A 17,901-nucleotide genomic window follows, 5' to 3' on the forward strand; every position below is an offset into this window, starting at 1 on the left:
TTCGACTTTCGGCTGCTATTTGAACATAGATGAGATAATTCTGATGGGTAGATGCAGATTCTCCTGGAGCGCGGGGGTTGAAAGCTCAGAGTTGTTTGTTCTCACAGAGTTTCCTCATCGTTTCATCTCCTCCACCTGAACATGAAACACATTTAAACCCTGCAGTAGAAGCTGTTCAGGGACTTCAGGTGGTCTTAGTTTCCTGAGCTGCCGGTGAATCAGCTCCACTGAAGCTGAGATAAAAGCTGCCCCTGGCATGGAAACATGTGCAGCCATGCAGATGAACATGTTAATGGGCAGGAAAATATGATAATCAGCTTTATTCTGCAGAAGCCGATGACTCGTTTGTTCCTGTTTGTCTCAACTTTAGCCTCTAAAGTCAGAATTAAGCCTTTAGTTATTGTAAACAGCTGCGGTCTCATTTCAATAATCTCTTCTACATATGTAGGTGATGGTTATAATGTTCCACTTAGAGTTGCTGCCAGGAAGCAGATTAAAAAAAAAAAAAAAACTCTGCTGAGAAGATTCAAATCTTTGTCTGTCAGCAGTTTAATCGACATGAAGCAGAAACCAGAAGATGCATCGCTGGCATCAGAAGCTCAGCCTCATTCGACAGAAAACCTGTTGACATGTGTGCAGGTTTCTGCACGTCGCAGCAGGTCAGAGTTACAGTAAACCTGCTGCATTCAGCCTGTTTATCTCTTCTCTCAGAGCTGCTGCTGCTGAGTGGAATCTGATGTTTAATAATGTTGGTCAAATTTCCACTGGCTGAGCAAGAATGAAATACAGACGACATCTGCTGCTGCTCGAATTTCTCTGAAAATGACAAAATATTCCACCCAGCTCTGTACAACAGTAAGACTGAAAGTATCAGAATGTGTGTTAATGTGTGTGTTTATGGGTTCATTTAGCTGAAACCTCATTCAGTCTGATGCTACAGTCACAGCAAATAAAAAAGTTTATAATTTTCCATTGAGGTTTTAATCACATGTTTTTATTATTTAGTTCTCTCTTTTTTTTGAAATCAGGAAATGAAATCACTAAATAACAGAAGAAACACTTCATAATCAGCAGATTTCTCTAAATTATATTTCAGACGAAGTTTTGCAGAAAGACACCTTATTGTGTTTCTCCAGTAAACTTTGTTGAATCTCACATTTCTATTTTTAGATTTAAAGCAACTTTTTAATTGACCAACAGGTTTCTTCTGGCTGCAAATGACAGAAACAAACTCAATCAGAAGTTGTGTTTTAGATGTTTTTGTCCAGACTGATTGTTCCTCCTGTTCTTCAGTGATCAGAGTCTTCATCTCCTCCATCAGTCCATCAGTAGTTCTAGTGTCTAACAGTCTTTCTGCAGGTCTCCACTGGGATTTAGTTCCTCCAAGTGTCCATCTCCAGCTCTTTGAAGGCTTCCTCTCCATCACTCTGCTCTTCAGTTCCTCCACAGATTCTGGATGGATTCAGGTCTGGATCTTCTCATTGTTTTCTCTTCACCACTTTGGCTCCATGTTCCTCATCATCGTCTTGTTGGAAGCTCCAATGCTGCCCAAGGAGCAGTTCTTCTGCAGACCACCTGATGTTCTCCTCCACAATCTTTCCTCCTGATGCCGTTTCCTTTGACCAGGCTTCCCAAAAACAGCCCAAAGCATCACATTCCCAGCTTCACCATGTTGGACCGTTGGATGCTTCTCCTTCCTCTGATGAGTCCTCCTTGGTGTGATCCATGGAGACCAGCCTTGTTCTTCTCATGGACATGTTGCTACCAGAACTGCTCACATTCATCAGGATGCTCTTGGTGCTGATCCTTGGATTCTTCTTGGTCTCTACTGTTCTTCTTCCTAGCAGCCCTTTGACATGTTCCACAGTGTGGAACTCCTTGGACTTTTCCATCAGGCTTCAAACTGTGGACACTGGACCTTGAAGACACTTGGATCTGACTTTAGAGCCTTTAAAGGTCTTATGTGCAGCTCTCTCTCAGTGATGGACCCTAACAGCAGCTCACTGAGCTCTTTGCTTTCAGCCATGACTTGGAACTGACTAGAAACTGACTATAGAACCACTGCATCAGCTGTTCTACCTTCATAGTGGACTAGAACCCGATAGAACATGGAGGGAACCAACAGGAACATCTGGGATGAGATAGAAGCTGCATTTTTCAAGGGATATATATAGTTTCAGGCAATGAAATGTAAAAAACATGAAGTTAAATAGTCCAAATCCACCATTTCACATCTCTAACACAGTGTTCTACTATGTTTTTTCTCTTGTTTGTGTCATTTCCACGCAGAGGAAATCTGTCGTTCAAACAAAAGTTTACCATAATACAAACTCTGGCATGGAGAGGAATAATTCTGGGTCTTTTTTGGGACTATAACTGACTAGAGAACTACTGCATCAGCTGTTCTACCTTTATAGTGGACTAGAACCTGACAGGAACATCTGGGATGAGACTGAAGCTGCATTTAATTTAAAAAAAAAAAAAAACTGCAACCATTTTCTGAATAATTCTGGACATGATATTTTTTAGTACAAATGCAAAAAAACAAACAAAGATGGGAAGTGTTTAGTCTCTTGTTTATATCATTTAAAGCCTGAAGAAACTGGCCGATCAAATAAAAATGTTCTTTAAATCTAAATTTGGCATGTGGAGGAATAATTTTGAGGCTTGTGTGTGCAAAAACATGCAAAGCAAAGCTCGACTTGACTCTTATTTTCATGTTCTGATCTTAAATTCAGATGTGTAGAAGAAGAAAAACATCAGTTTCACTGTAATATTAAACTGTTGAAGGTCCCTTTCGGACAATATTGTGCTCTGTTCATATCACATTAAAAGTACATTAGAACAATATACAACCAGTCATTTTAATGAGCCTAAATATTTTTTATTACTGCTTTGAATGACATAAAATCTGTTCCTGATGATTTTTAATAAGTGTTAAAACTCTCCGTAAACATCTCTAACACGATGTCTGACTGTGTTTTGTCTCATGTTTACGTCATTTCCAGCCAGAAGAAACCTGTTGGTCGAATAAAACTTTACCCTAAACATGAACGTGTCACTTCTATAAATAACTTGTGGCTGCACATCTTCGTGTGTTGAAGGATTTCCTCCTGTGTCTCCACCTGCTGGCTGAAAACATCAAAAGCGAGTTCCTTTTTCCTTGCGCAGCTCTACAGATACTACGGTAGCGGCGGCGGCGCGGTGCATTCTGGGACCCGGAATCAGACTGCAGCGGTCACAGCAGCGTGTTGCATCCTCAGAGACGTTTAATGTTTAAAATGTTCCGCTGAGGTTCGGTTCATTAACAACAGAATCATCGGAACTGAAGCAGGATTCAGCCGCTGGACGTTCAGGAGGAAACAGGTGACGGTTTACCGACCTACGGAGCTAATGCTAATGCTAAAGCTAAGGGTCACGGTGGAGACGTTGGAGGAAGCTAACGGAGCTAACAGGGACCCGTTTACCCATAATAACCAGTTTAACACAGTGGCTAGTTTATCCACAGTAACCAGTTTAATCAGTAACTAGTTTAACCCAGTGGCTAATTTGCCCAGGAACTAGTTTACCACAGGAACTAGTTTACCACAGTAACCAGTTTACCCGCAGTAACCAATTTAAGCGGTAACTAGTTTAACCTAGTGGCTAATTTACCCAGGAACTAGTTTAACACAGTAACCAGTTTGACGGATACATCTGCTGTGTTCTGCTGCAGGAACATGTCGATTCTGGCGGTTCTGCTCAGAGCTGGATCCACCTTCTGTCAGTCTGCTGGGAACCTGCTGCTCCCAGTCAGAGCCATCTCCACCAGTAAGTCCTAGTCCTGGTCCTGGTTCCACACCAACCAGTTGGTTGGTTGGTTGTTGGTTGGTGTTTGTTTGGAAACTAAAACAACAGAATTTACCTCAGATTATGTTCATTAATGGGGTCGTCTTGTTTTATTATCAATCAATATGTTGGTTTTCTTTCCAAATAATAGATTGATCAGTTTAGATGCCGATTACGTTTGCTTTAGAGTTAAAAACAGCTCTAAATGACAAAAACTGTGTTAAATGAGTTTGAAATGCTCAAAACTACTTTAAAATTGTCCAAAATTAGCTAAAAACTGTCCAGAATGACTGTAAATGTGTCCATCCATGCAGCTTTGCTCAACAGACACGTGCTTTTCTTAAACTTCTACATTCATGTCATCTTGCACCTGTTCTGTGTCTCAGTTTATGTCAAAACCTAAAACCTGCAACTGGCGATGTTTATTTTTATGCGAGTCTGTTTAAATGCATTAATCTGCCTCTAACATGTCCTAAATGAGTTAAACTCTGTCAAAAATGACTTTAAACTTGTCCAAACGGTCTCAAATGTGTCCAAAATGAGTTACAAACAACCCAAAATTACATAAAACTTGAGTTAAATGAGTTTAAAATGGCCAAAATGACTTGATTTTTGTCCTAAATGAGTTAAAAACAGCTCAAGATAACATAAAACCTGTATTAAATGAGTTTAATTATGCCCTAAATGACTTGAAACTTGTCCAAACAGTCTCAAATGTGTCCAAAATGAGTTATAAACAATCCAAAATGATATAAAACTTGCACTGAATGAATTTAAAATGCCCAACATGACTTGATTTTTGTCTGAAATGAGTTAAAAACAGTTCAAGATACCATAAAACCTGTATTAAATTAGTTTGTCATTATTTGTGTGTAGATCAGTAAATCCCTGAATCCGTGTTGCGTTCAGGTACCTGCTGCAGGATCCGGATGCATGCCATCCCTCAGCTGAAGACTGTGGACCGGTGGACAGAGAAGAGAAGCATGTTTGGAGTTTATGACAACGTCGGCATCCTGGGTAAGTAAATCCTCAGGAGACCCTTTAAATCTGATCATTAACATCAGTGTCATTCATCAGGATGAAAATCTTGATTATTTTCCTTAAACATTAGTCAATAACCTCATCAGTCAGTAATCAATTAATACAACATGAACCCAGTAGAGCAGGGGAGTCAAACATGCGGCCCGCGGGCCAAAACCGGCCCTCCAGAGGGTCCAGTCTGGCTCGAATTTGTAAAGTGTGAAAATCCGAGAGGAGACATTAACTGCAGATTGTAAATTAGTAAAACTATGAATTTTAAATTATTTCTAGACCATGACAAGTTGCTTTGACCATAAAGTAAAATACTAGATTGTTTGTTGTTCTTTTGTCACTTTGTGTCTCATTTTTGTAATATTTTATCTTGTTTTTGTCATTTTTTGTCTGACTTTTGTCAAATTTTAGTTGTTTCTCATTTTTGTTGTTTTGCTTTTTCTGTCTCGCTTGTGTCATTTGTTAATTTTTTTTGTCGCTTTGTAACCTTTTTTGTCTCTTTTTTGTTTTGTTTGGTGTCATTTGTCTCATTTTATGTCATTTTGTGTCTCCTTTTTTCTAATATTTTGGGGTTTTTTTGTCTTTTTTTTGTCTTTTTTTGGCATTTTGATCATAATGTAAAATACTACATCATTCAGTTCCAGATACCTGGGACTAAATGTTATGTTTCTTTATAGACACCGTGATCTGGAAGTTGCAAAAAATTAAATAAAAATGTTACAAAGCGACAATAAAGGACCAATGACAAAAACGAGAAACAAAACAACGAATAAAGCAAAACACAAAATGACAAAAATGAGACAAAAAACACAAACGAGACAAAAAGGAAACACAAAATGACAAAAATCAGAAACTAAAGGACAAAAAAATGAGACCAAAATCAGACAAAAAACAACAAAAACAAGACAAAATATTACAAAAATGAGAAACAAAACAACAAAAGAACAATCTAGTATTTTACTATATAATCAAAACAAGTTGTCATGATCTAGAAATTATTTTAAATTTATAGTTTTGCTAATTTACAATCTGCAGTTAATGTGTTCTCTGGAATTTTTATACTTTACAAAGTTGTCCTGCATGTTTGACACCCCTGAGTTAAATTATTAGTGGCAGTTATCTGATTAATTATCAATCAATAACATCCCCAGCTGTTTGCAGAAGTACTTTACTCAATGTCAGGTTCATTATCATGTAGTATTTCATTTTTTTGTACAACATGGAACTGTAATGTGCAGTCCTTCAGTTTTAGATGCAATATTTAACTATCATGTGTGATATTACTCTCGTACCTCAGAATCATTTTCAGTATAACATCTTACTTTTCTACCCTTGTCTTATTTTAGCATGCTAGTTTTTATTTTCAGTAATGTGTTATTCTTAGATCTTATTTTTCTATTTATTCTCCCGTTATGTAGTTACATTTTTCTGAGCAGAATCCAGTAAAAGAGTTTCCTTCAGGACTAATAAGGGCTCATCTTATTTCATCGTATGTTATCTCATCTTGTCTCATCTCATCTTATCTCATTCTATCTCATCTTATCTCATTCTATCTCATCATATCTTAAATCATCTTATCTCTTTCTATCTTCTCTCATCGTATCTCATCTCATATTATCTTATTTCATCGTATCTTATCTCATCTCATATATCATCTTATCTAATTCTATCTGGTCTTATCCCATCTTATCTCATATATCTTATCTCATATCATTTTATATCATTCTCTCACATATCTTATCTCATTTTAGCTTATCTATCTTATATATCTTATCTCATTCTATCTCATCTCATGTCATCTTGTATCATTGTCTCATCTTATCTCATCTTATATAACGTATCTCATTCTATCTCATCTTACATATCTTATGTCATTCTATCTCATCTTGTCTCATCTTCAGATTCAGATTCAGATTCACTTTATTGTCATTGCAACAAGTGCAATGAAAGGTAAGGTGCAGGCCATACAGTGCAAAATACAAAATATATATAAAAGCTTTGTAATAATAAAAACAAAAACACAAAATGACAAGATGGATTTAAAATTAAAAAGGCACCGTTATAACACGGGTTGAGGTATTTACATAAGAGCAGAGAAAAACTGTAGTTCGTATATACAGGATGAATATTGAATATTGCACGAGGTAGTGACAGTTGCATATATTGCACGTATTACGGACCAGTGTTTTTTAGGGCTCTTACAGCCGTTGGAAAAAAGCTGTTTTTAAGTCCATTTGTCCGGGTTTGATGGCCCTGTACCATCTGCCCGATGGCAGTAGCTCAAACAGGAAGTGGCCCGGGTGGTAGGAGTCCTTCAGGATGGTGTTGGCTCTCCTGAGGCAGTAGGATCCATGAAGGTCCTCCAGTGTGGGCAGAGGGCACCCAATGACCTTCTCAGCTATTTTGGTGACCCTCTGGAGTTCTTTCCTGTTTGCCACTGTGCAGCTGGCAAACCACGTACAGAGGCAGTAGGTGAGGATGCTCTCCATGGTGGAGCGGTAAAAGGACACAAGCAGTCTCTGGCTGATGTTGTTCTTCCTGAGGATTCTCAGGAAGTAGAGTCTTTTTTGTGCCTTCTTTACCAGCTGTGTAGTGTTCTTATTCCAGGTCAGCTTCTCCTCGATGTGGACTCCCAGAAAGCGGAAGTCACTGACCCTTTCTACACAGGTACCACCAATGAGAATGGGCTGAAAGTCCATTTTGTTATTACTGAAGTCTATGATGAGCTCCTTTGTTTTGGATGTGTTCAGGAGCAGGTTATTGTCCCTACACCACACAGTCAGCTGTTGCACCTCATCCCGGTAAGCAGACTCATCACCTCCTGTGATGCAGCCGACCACTGTGGTATCGTCCACATACTTGATGAAGGTGTTACTGGTGTGGATGGGGGTGCAGTCTGAAGTGTAGAGGGTGAAGAGCAGGGGGCTCAGCACACAGCCTTGAGGGGAACCGGTGCTGAGTGTGAGGGGTGTGGAGGTGTGGGGGCCAATCCTGACCCTCTGTGGGCGCTCTGTCAAAAAGTCCTTTATCCAGAGGCATGTGGAGTGAGGTAGACCGAGGTCCAGCAGTTTCCTCACGAGACCGTGTGGGAGGATTGTATTGAACGCCGAACTATAATCCACAAAGAGAAGGCGGGCGTAGTTACCTTGTTTCTCCAGGTGGGACAGCGCTGTGTGTAGTGCTGTGTTCACGGCGTCCTCTGTTGATCTGTTTCCCTTGTAGGCAAACTGGTGAGGGTCTGAGCTGGGGGTTATGAAGGTCGTGATGTGACTCCTAACCAGTTTTTCAAAGCGCTTCATCACCACTGGTGTGAGCACCACAGGCCGGTAGTCATTGAGGCTGGTTGGAGTTGGATTCTTGGGTATGGGGATGACAGTGGAGGTCTTCAGGCAGGATGGGACTGCAGACTGTGTCAGTGACAGGTTGAAAATCCTGGTGAAGATTCCAGCGAGCTGGTCTGCACAGTCTTTCAAAACCCGCCCTGAGACACTGTCGGGGCTCGTTGCTTTCCGTGGGTTGACCCCCCTCAGCGTGCGCCTCACCTTGTGCACCCCCACTGTGAGGGCGGGGTTCCTCCCGGCCACTGGTGGCAATGTGGCTGCTCCTGGTGGTTCAGTCTCAAAGCGAGCAAAGAAGAGGTTGAGTTCTTCTGCCATCTCAGCGTCGCCCTCAGCAGCTCTGATGCCGGGTTTGTAGTTGGTGAGGTGCTGGACCGCCATCCATGCCTGCCTGCTGTTGTTGCTATCCATGTGTTCATCGATCCTCCTCCTGAAGTCCATCTTGGCCTTCCTAATGCCTCTCTTCAGGTTGGCACGGGCTGTGCTGTAGAGTGCCCTGTCACCAGTTTTGAAGGCGGTGTTTCTGTCCTTCAGCAGCTGCTTCACCTCTCTGGTCATCCATGGTTTCTGGTTGGGGTATACTCGGATGCGTTTCTCCACTGTGACTGTGTCCACACAGTTCTTGATGTAACACAGCACAGTGTCCGTAAATACATCCAGGTCTTACCTCATGTTGTCCAACAGAAGCCGATCTTTCTGCTGTTTCTGCACTTCCTGATTTTTCTGTCCACTGTGTGTCTACAGGGGATTTTAAAGCTCATCCTAAAGACCTGATCATCGGCCCCTGCTGGCTGAAGGGGTTCAAAGGAAACGAGCTGCAGCGTTTAATTAGGAAGAAGAAGATGGTTGGGGACAGAATGCTGACTGAGGACAAACACAACTTGGAGAAGAGAATCAAATTCCTCTACAGACGCTTCAACCGAACCGGAAAACATCGTTAACAGACGAGAACCACATCAGCAGAACTGGCCCACACTGATGGTGTCACTCAGTGTTTTTCTAAGTTAACCAGATTTATGTACTTTATTGTTGTTGGACTCATTAACAGAAACAGAATATATGGTATAAAACCCTGAAAGGAGCCTTTTTACTTGTTCTTCCACCCAACAGAAACTTAAAGCTGAATAGCTTTATCTTTTTAGCTAACGTCTGTCGTGGTTTAGTTCAAGGACTTCACACTAACTTAGTGTTAAAGCTGCAGCTACTTCACTTTAGACATTTTCTAATAAACACTGCCTTAATTCTGTGATTTCAGCTTCTCAAATGTGAATATTTTCTGGTTTCTTTCCTCATCTGTGACAGAAAACTGAAGATTTTTGGACAAAACAAGACATTTAAGTTGGGCTGAACAATTACTTCAAATATTATCAGAGTTCCTCTTTGACAAAGTACAAGATCCAAATCCTAGTAGATGAAGTTGTATGATGAATTAAATGTCAAAGTATTTCATTCTGATGTTTTGGGTTTATTGTTCAGTTCCACACTTGGATTTTGGACCTTTTTGGGGTATTTATATATCACACATTTAATAGAATAATCCAGGAAATAATCAACAATGAAAGTAATCATCAGTTGAAGATGTATTTGGGGTGAGATGTTCTGTGGAAGTTCTGAATAAATTCAGGTTTTGTTAGTTTTTGGTTAATCTGTAGATGGTTTAATGCTTTGTTTAGGTGTGATTGGTCTCATTTTAAAGTGTTACAAGATGTTTGTTAGTGTTTATTGATATTTTTCCTGCATGAGGCCAAACAATGTGACCAACAGATGGTGGAACCCAAACTGTAAATACCTGCTTAACATAGTGTTGTAAAGCCCAACAGATAGTGGAACCCAAACTGTAAATACCTGGTTAACATGATGTTCTGATGCCCAACAGATAGACGGATAGTGGAACCCAAACTCTGTAAATACCTGGTTAACATGTCGTTTTGAAGCTGTAACAGCGTCTAGAGTTTTAAGACATCTGCTGAGATGTTGGACTCCTGCAGGGATGAATCCAGTCGGCATCAGTTCATCCCTCAGCTGGTTGATGGATCAGAACATTTCAAGTAAGTTCTGCATCATCTGACACCATCTGGTTCTGGTTCTAGTTTGTGGGCAGCACCATGATGGAAACTCTCCTTCTGTTCTCTGTAAGATCATGTCACAGTCTAGGTGCACTAAGGTGATTGAAATGTGGATTTTAAGGTGTAGGAGGAGTCCTAGTTCCACTAATCAGGAGGTCTAGAAGGACTCATAGTACTACTAATCAGGAGGTCTAGAAGGAGTCATATTTCCACTAATCAGGAGGTCTAGAAGGAGTCATAGTACCACTAATCAGGAGGTCTAGAAGGAGTCATAGTTCCACTAATCAGGAGGTCTAGAAGGACTCATAGTACCACTAATCAGGAGGTCTAGAAGGAGTCATATTTCCACTAATCAGGAGGTCTAGAAGGAGTCATAGGACCACTATTTAGGAGGTCTAGAAGGAGTCATAGTTCCACTAATCAGGAGGTCTAGGAGTCGTCATAGTACCACTAATCAGGAGGTCTAGAAGGAGTCATAGCACCACTAATCAGAGCTGCAGGTATAGAAGGGGTCATAGTTCCACTTATCAGGAGGTCTAGAAGGAGTCATAGTACCACTAATCAGGGGGTATAGAAGGAGTCATAGTACCACTAATCAGAGCTGCAGGTATGGAAGGAGTCATAGTTCCACTAATCAGGAGGACTAGAAGGAGTCATAGTACCACGAATCCGGAGGTATAGAAGGATCATAGTACCACCAATCAGAGCTGCAGGTATAGAAGGAGTCATAGTTCCACTAATCAGGAGGAATAGAAGGAGTCATAGTAGCACTAATCAGGGCTGCAGTGGTCGTCCTCCGTCATGTCCGTCCTGTTAAATTTTCGATTTTTGTGGAATGGTGGTTTAAAAAAAAAAAAAATAGCGCAAAGAAGACCACAAGTGAGCAGTATTATCCCTCTAACCAAAGTGGCTCAAAATTTCTCAAAAATGACTAAAAAATTTTCTGAAATGACTCAACATTTGTTCAAAACACCTTGAAAATGATCAAAATTACATCAGATTATCCTGAATTACTCGACTCAAAAATTAGATTTGCCTACATCTTTTTGGAATGACGCCAGATTTGTTCAAAAATTACTAGAATCTTGTTAAAATGAGACAAAATGAGTCAAATATGACTCAAGGTTTTGTCTAAAAGGACAACTAGGACCTGGACAGAGTGAGTCCTGAAGCCAGCAGAACCTTTGCCGTATTTTCCAGAGAAAGGAAGCTGAAGAACGTGAGAAGATGTGAGCAGAAATGAGTGGACTCTGGTTTCCTCCAAGCTGAGGAGGGTTGAGTCCACTGTTCCCTCTAAGCTGCGCACGTGCGCAATTGCGCACTGCTGACACGGTCTCCGCGCACAGAAAATCTGCGCTGTGCGCAAAAAAAAATCCAACCTAAATTGAAAATAAAATAAACACGTAACAATTCATTCTGTGCTATTTTTCAATGTGAGTCAGTGAGTGACCGGTGACTGGCTGCTGCAGCCAATGATGCGATTCACATACGTATTTACCATAGACTGTATATAATGGTATTTACGCAGCTAATCAACGTCAGGCGTCCTTATGTGCAGCCACCATTGTTGTCATAGATATGAATGAGTAGATAGGACACGCCCCTTTGAGCTGCGTGCTACAGCGAGGCTAAGCTAGTGGGGGCAAAGTTTCAGTGCATTCCGTTGATGTAGACGGCGTGAAAACGGAAACAACAAGTATGCCGGCTCACTGTGCTGCATACAATTACACACTACGTCGTACGATTGAGATAAGGAAACTTGGAATGACTTTTAATAGGTAAGAATAGTTTTTGGCTCTTTTTTCATTATGAAATCTTGTTGAGAGCAGTTCTTTAGGACTGCTCTCAAATAATTGAAATGTTACTAAACAAGGTTATACCTATCAAATTAAATAGCTCTGGTCTCCAGTATATTGGCGAATTCGGTTCTTTGTACTTAATTTATTAGCATGATTTCTTTTTAATATATTGTGTACAGACTTAATTCTCTGTCTGCTTTTCTTACTCCATGTAGGTTTCCCAGAGACTATGGGTTGAGGAGGAATTGGAAGTTTGTTGGCTTAGACCTGGTGTCATTCCATCAGTGTTAAACTTCCCGGCTCATCTTGGAAGAGTACGTACCAGAAAGACCACGACCAAACAGCCTTGAGATCTTAGGCAGCGTCTCCCTCAGGTGGGTATCAACAGTGTTCATGGTCAGATCTGTGGTAATCCTGTCAAAAAACAAAACAGAAAAAAAATCTAGATTATAAATCAACATGTAACCAAAGCACTCTGTGTATAACACCATAGTATAGGATGTAGTTCAGAAAATGTCAAAATATAGTAAGCTTTACTCAAGAATAACATAGTATGGCCTGTAGTTCATAGTACAGCATGTTGGCAAGAAAAAAAAACAAAACATAGATTATTATGTGGTTCAAAAAGCGCAAAATGATAGGATGTTGCCTAAAATTGTCATGTATGATATGTGGTTCAAAAAATGTCATAGTGCAGTATATTGTCAAAATAGTATGTAATTGAAGAAAACATCAGAGTATAATATGTCGTCTAAAAAATGCCATAGAATAATATTTCATTGCACAAGTAAAAGTGTAGTAACTTTTAAAACTGTTCGAATTCTTATATGTTGCTAAAAAAAAAAAAAAACTAAAACAAAAAAAGTCACAGTAATATGTCAATTAAAAAAGCCTATAGTATAGTGTGTCGCCCAACAAACATCATAGTATAGCATGTCGCTCTAAAAACGTCACAGTATAGCCTTTAGTCCACAGCTGTCAGTAGGTGAGGAGCAACACAAAAATAGTCCAAACGCTGGTTTCCAGAGGGTTAGATGAGAATTTATTTGAAAGAGTAAGTTTACAACAACACAACATGAGGGGGTTTAAAAACAAAAGGGTGTTAGTAAAATAACAATAAATAAACAGAACTAAACGTGAGCTTCATGTTGACATTGATGGGCATTCCAACCAGGAACAAAGTAAAAGATAATCAATATGAAAAAAAACTCTTCCTGTTCACCTCTTAAAACCCAAAAACACACCGCAGTAGCATCCTAAACTAAAACTACCAATGGGTTCCTTGTTTTCCTTTGTGAACAATTCAAAGGTCCCTCTCTATCTCCCCACACATCCACCAACCACTGGAACACATCTCCAAAGTTCTGCCGGGCCAGCTCAGCTTCCCCTCAGAAGAAGTGCTGCCACCTGCCAGATGAAGGAGCCTTTTGAGAGGCAGCTGGCATCGTGATTGGACTGTACTTTGGTCTGTTCCAATCCAGCTTCAGCTCCAGAGACGGCAGGCGGGACGAGTCAACGGAGGCCGGGTGGACGAAGGCATGAAGCTGAGTACAATCCAGAAAACAATAGAGGAGGAGTGCAGCAGCCCAGGACCAGAACAACCAGAGTAGCATCGTATGTCTCTTAGAAAACATCATAGTATAGCCTTTGGTATGAAAAAACGGCATCATTTACATCGTATATTGTACAAATAAGTCAAAGGAAAGAGACATACATTGTAGAATTGTAGTAATTGTGGGCTGACTGATTTACTGATTATCAGTATTTTATTATTTACTGATTTACGGTAATAAATCAATTTAAAAATGGCGCTACTTTGGCTCTGAACCTTTATCTACCTGTGGTCGCTCTGTCTTCTGGAGTGATTTGATTGGTTATACGTCATGAATAAAACTCCTTTAACTTAACATCTGTAAACAAAACAAAAACATATCAACAAAGTTTTCTGTTAGAGTTTGTGCTCTAAGTTTAACTCAAGATTTTAAATACTTTCATTTACTGCAAATGAATATCTACTCCAAATGTCTCACTAATAATCATTATCAGCCTTAAAAACCTACAAAACACCCCTCTATACTCGACCAAACTTAGTACAGTCCGGTTCCCCCTTCTATAAATCTGCTTGGAATCTTCCACTTCCTGTTTGTCAAAGTGGCCTTCTACCTGGACAGGTTTTGTTGGAGCTCATGCAGCAAACATTTTGGGTAACTGCACTTTAATATGGATGGATGACACTGAATTAGAGTCTGTTTTAATGAGACTGAGTTAAGATGTGTAGCTCTGTCATTAAATAGGAAATTATTTCTCAGAATTCACAGAGAAAAGTCTGAAATGTTTGCTAGGTTAGCGTCCCACATGTTCTTTGGCTCAGCTAAAGCTAACTCTCTCCAACTTCTGGATCTCTTGAGTTGCTTGTTAAAATATCTTGCTAGAGGTGCTGAAGCTCAGAAAGTCTGAGATGTTTGTTCAAAATCAGCTCATTCTCAAGTCTGATCTGAACTGTCCTCTTTTGTTTGAACTTTCCCTAAACTTAGGAGTTAATGACAGAGCAGCACATCCAGACTCAGTCTCATTTATGTAGAGATTAAACTTCAGTGTCATTCATTGATGTTAAAGTGCAGTTTTTCAAATGTTTGTTGCACATGCTCCCGACCAAACCAGTCCAGGTGGAAGACGATGTGAAGAGAAAGCTCCAGAGGATGAATATCACACATTTACGTTGGAAATAAATGTCCTTTAATTAGGCATTGTCATGCAAAAGTTGGATTTCCCTTTAATGATGTTCAAATCTTTGTTGAGTTTTTTGTTGATGTTGGTTTCAAAATGTTTTCTGACACTCGGCCCCAAAGATTAAAACCTTTTACGGCTCACAAGCTGCAACAATTCACACATTATCAACTATCTTTCTGACTAAACTAAGATAAAAAGTGAAAAACTGCCTGATTCCTGCATCATGAATGTAAATCTTTTTGGTTTTTATGACCATAAACTGAATATATTTGGGTTTGACATTTTATAAACCAAAACAAGAAATGAATTAGTGGAGAAAACAATCAACAGAATAATGGACAAAGAAAATGTGTTTTCTAACATATATGGCTGAATTACTCCATTACAAGATACATACAATTTTAATTCAATTTTATTTATATAATGCCAATTACAGGTCAAATTGTCCCAAGATGCTGAATTTTTATATTTTGTTGTCATATTTAAAATCTGACAAAGTAAGAAATTTAAACCTCTTGACTAATCCAATTTATTATTTGGTTTTTAAGAGACTAATGGACAATTAAAATAACTTTCTCCACTAAAACTAATAAACATGAGGTGAAATAGAAGGAAGAGTTTTAAATACTGCAGTCCTACGACGACAAGAATAAAGTTTGTCAACAAAAACTAAATCTGCTGGTGGATTCCATTAAAGTCCTAATAAATGATAGTAAAGTGTGATACTAAAGGTTTGTGGTGCTAAAAATCTCCAAGTAAAGATATGAAGTTGAACATCTGGATGGAGGTTGATAAAAGTTGACCTCCCTTCATTTCTCTGCAGTCGACTTCATGGATTTTATGGATGGTGGTTAAAGACCTGCTCTTCTAGTGGTCTTCCTTCTAGTCGCTGTAAAAAGTCAGTCCATCCTGGCTGACTTCAACACCTCTTCATGACAACTTGTTCTGCCTCTGACCTGGTGGAAAGTCCAGAAACTCGGGAAAACCTGTGGAGACTCGAAGAACTCGTGGAGACTCGAGGAACTCGTGGAGACTTGAGGAATTCGTGGGGTGGGGGAAGGTGTGGTGGGCGGTGGGGGAGTAGAGGGGGGAGGCCGCCACCCAACTCCCCGCCTACTCTCCGCCCTGACTCCACCCAGACTCCGCCTTGGCTCTGCCCATGTGGTCATTTCAGGACTACGATGCCAAAGGGACGACGAAATTATTTCTTTGTATCTGATCTGTAGCTCAGTGAGTTAAGGATTTGCCTATGGAGCTGCAGGTCGCAGGTTCAAGACCAGACACTTCTTAAAGTTTTTGAAAATCCTGACAAAGACAAACGAAGAAAAAGGCCGGTGGTGGGTCTTGAACCTGCGACCTTCCGCTTACTAGTCTATCCTCTTATCCCCCTGAGCTACTCGCTCAGATACTAATTCTTCTTTTTTTTGCGCATTTATCATCTATTTTTTGTCGTTTTCGAGTTTTTTTTTAACTCGGGTCTCGACTCGACCGTTTTTCTCAGGAGGTGGGACTTCAGCCTTTGTGCTGGAGGGTGGAACCCTCAGTTCCAAGACTTTCCAAAGCCTCCACACCTCCCGAGTCCTCAGGACCTGAGTTTTCACACAGTCTGAGGGCTGAAATTTTCTAAGTCCCACAGTAGTTCTCTGTTAGATTGAACTTTCAGACAGTCCAAGGACTGATATCTTCCAAGTTCATGAGTAGTTCTCTGTTAGTTTGAACCTTCAGACAGTCTGAGGACTGAAATCTTAAAAGTTTCTCAGTACTTCTCTGTTAGTTTGAACCTTCAGACAGTCTGAGGACTGAAGTTTTAAAAGTTTCTCAGTACTTCTCTGTTAGTTTGAACTTTCTGGTTAACAGAAGCCTTAAAACTTGTGACCATGAGTCTTGATTTCACATTTAGACCATCCATCTGAGTTCTTCTCAGACCTTCACCTGTGAGTTTTTTAGAAATCCTCAACAAACTTTGATTCTCTTCACTGAACAGTAAAGTTTGTGGAGATCAGAAGGTAACATTAGTTTGATCGATACCTTCAACTACTAGTAGACTTTATCTGGAAAGCAGTTTTCTGAAATGAGTTCTTAGTAAATCTGTCCACAATCAAACCAAGAACATAGAAAGAGGAAATGTTTGAAGAAACAACTTGATGTTTTCATTTCAGACTAGAAAACGCTTTAAGACTTTATCTGTTTTTGCTCTTTTTGATCGTTTCATTGTCTCTTCTGTTTAATTTGATCTTCTAAAGTTTAACTGGTGTCTTTTCAAATGATTTGTCTTTAGTTGGATTCTTCTTAAACGTTTAGTTTTGCTCTTTTCTCACCTTTTATTCTTTTCTAATGTCTGATTTGATTTCAAAATGTTTTGTCTTTTTAATGTTTGTTGTTTTTTCAAATGTTTTATCGGCTTGTTTGAAAAATTTCCTTTTCTTTCCCAATGTTTAATTTTTCGATTAAATCTTTAAGGTTTTTCTTTTTAAATGTTTTACCACCTTTTAATGTTTAATTTTCTTTTTAAATGCTTCATTGTATTTTCTGTTTAATTCCTATTTAAAGTTTTATTGTCTTTAAGATTTAATTTTCTAATTAAACATTTAATTTTTTAATTAAATGTTTTGTATTTTTCTGAATGTTTAATATTCTTGTTTAATTGTATTTTTTAAATGTTTAATTATATAAAATATTTCATCTTTAATGTTTAATATTTTTGTTTAAATTTTTTTTGTTTAATTTCATAATTACATTTTGTATCTTCTGTTTAATTATCTAATTAAATATTTTGTCTAATATAATTTAATTGTATTTAATGTTTAATTTTCTTTTTTAAAGTTTTATTGTATTAAATTTTTTCCCTTTGATTTAATTGCTTTTTGTTATGTAGTTTATTTCTTTAATCTTCTTTTTCTGTCAAGATTTTAACCCCAACCTTAAAAATGAAACAAACCCTTAAATCACAATGAAAATACTTCTGTTGTCACAATCATGAGTTCGTCAATTATTCAGTTTATCAATTCAACTTTATTTGTTTAGCACCTTTTACACAGATGACAAAACTAAACAAGCAAAGACAAAAAACTATGCTAAAACTATGATTAAAACTCAAACATTTACAAA

The 17,901-nt window shown here is 38.9% G+C and overlaps 1 protein-coding gene across 1 annotated transcript; it reads left to right on the forward strand.

The window, feature by feature from the left end:
• Positions 1 to 3,203: 3,203 nt before the first annotated feature.
• On the forward strand, positions 3,204 to 9,647 carry mrpl51 (mitochondrial ribosomal protein L51). The gene is made up of 4 exons (XM_023296020.3): positions 3,204 to 3,366; positions 3,716 to 3,810; positions 4,738 to 4,845; positions 8,943 to 9,647. The coding sequence occupies exons 2-4, from the start codon at positions 3,720 to 3,722 to the stop codon at positions 9,137 to 9,139; spliced, it is 396 nt and encodes a 131-aa protein (XP_023151788.1). The 5' UTR covers positions 3,204 to 3,366; positions 3,716 to 3,719; the 3' UTR covers positions 9,140 to 9,647.
• Positions 9,648 to 17,901: the final 8,254 nt, after the last annotated feature.

Source organism: Amphiprion ocellaris, chromosome 9 (genome assembly GCF_022539595.1).
Source record: "Amphiprion ocellaris isolate individual 3 ecotype Okinawa chromosome 9, ASM2253959v1, whole genome shotgun sequence".
NCBI lineage: Eukaryota > Metazoa > Chordata > Actinopteri > Pomacentridae > Amphiprion > Amphiprion ocellaris.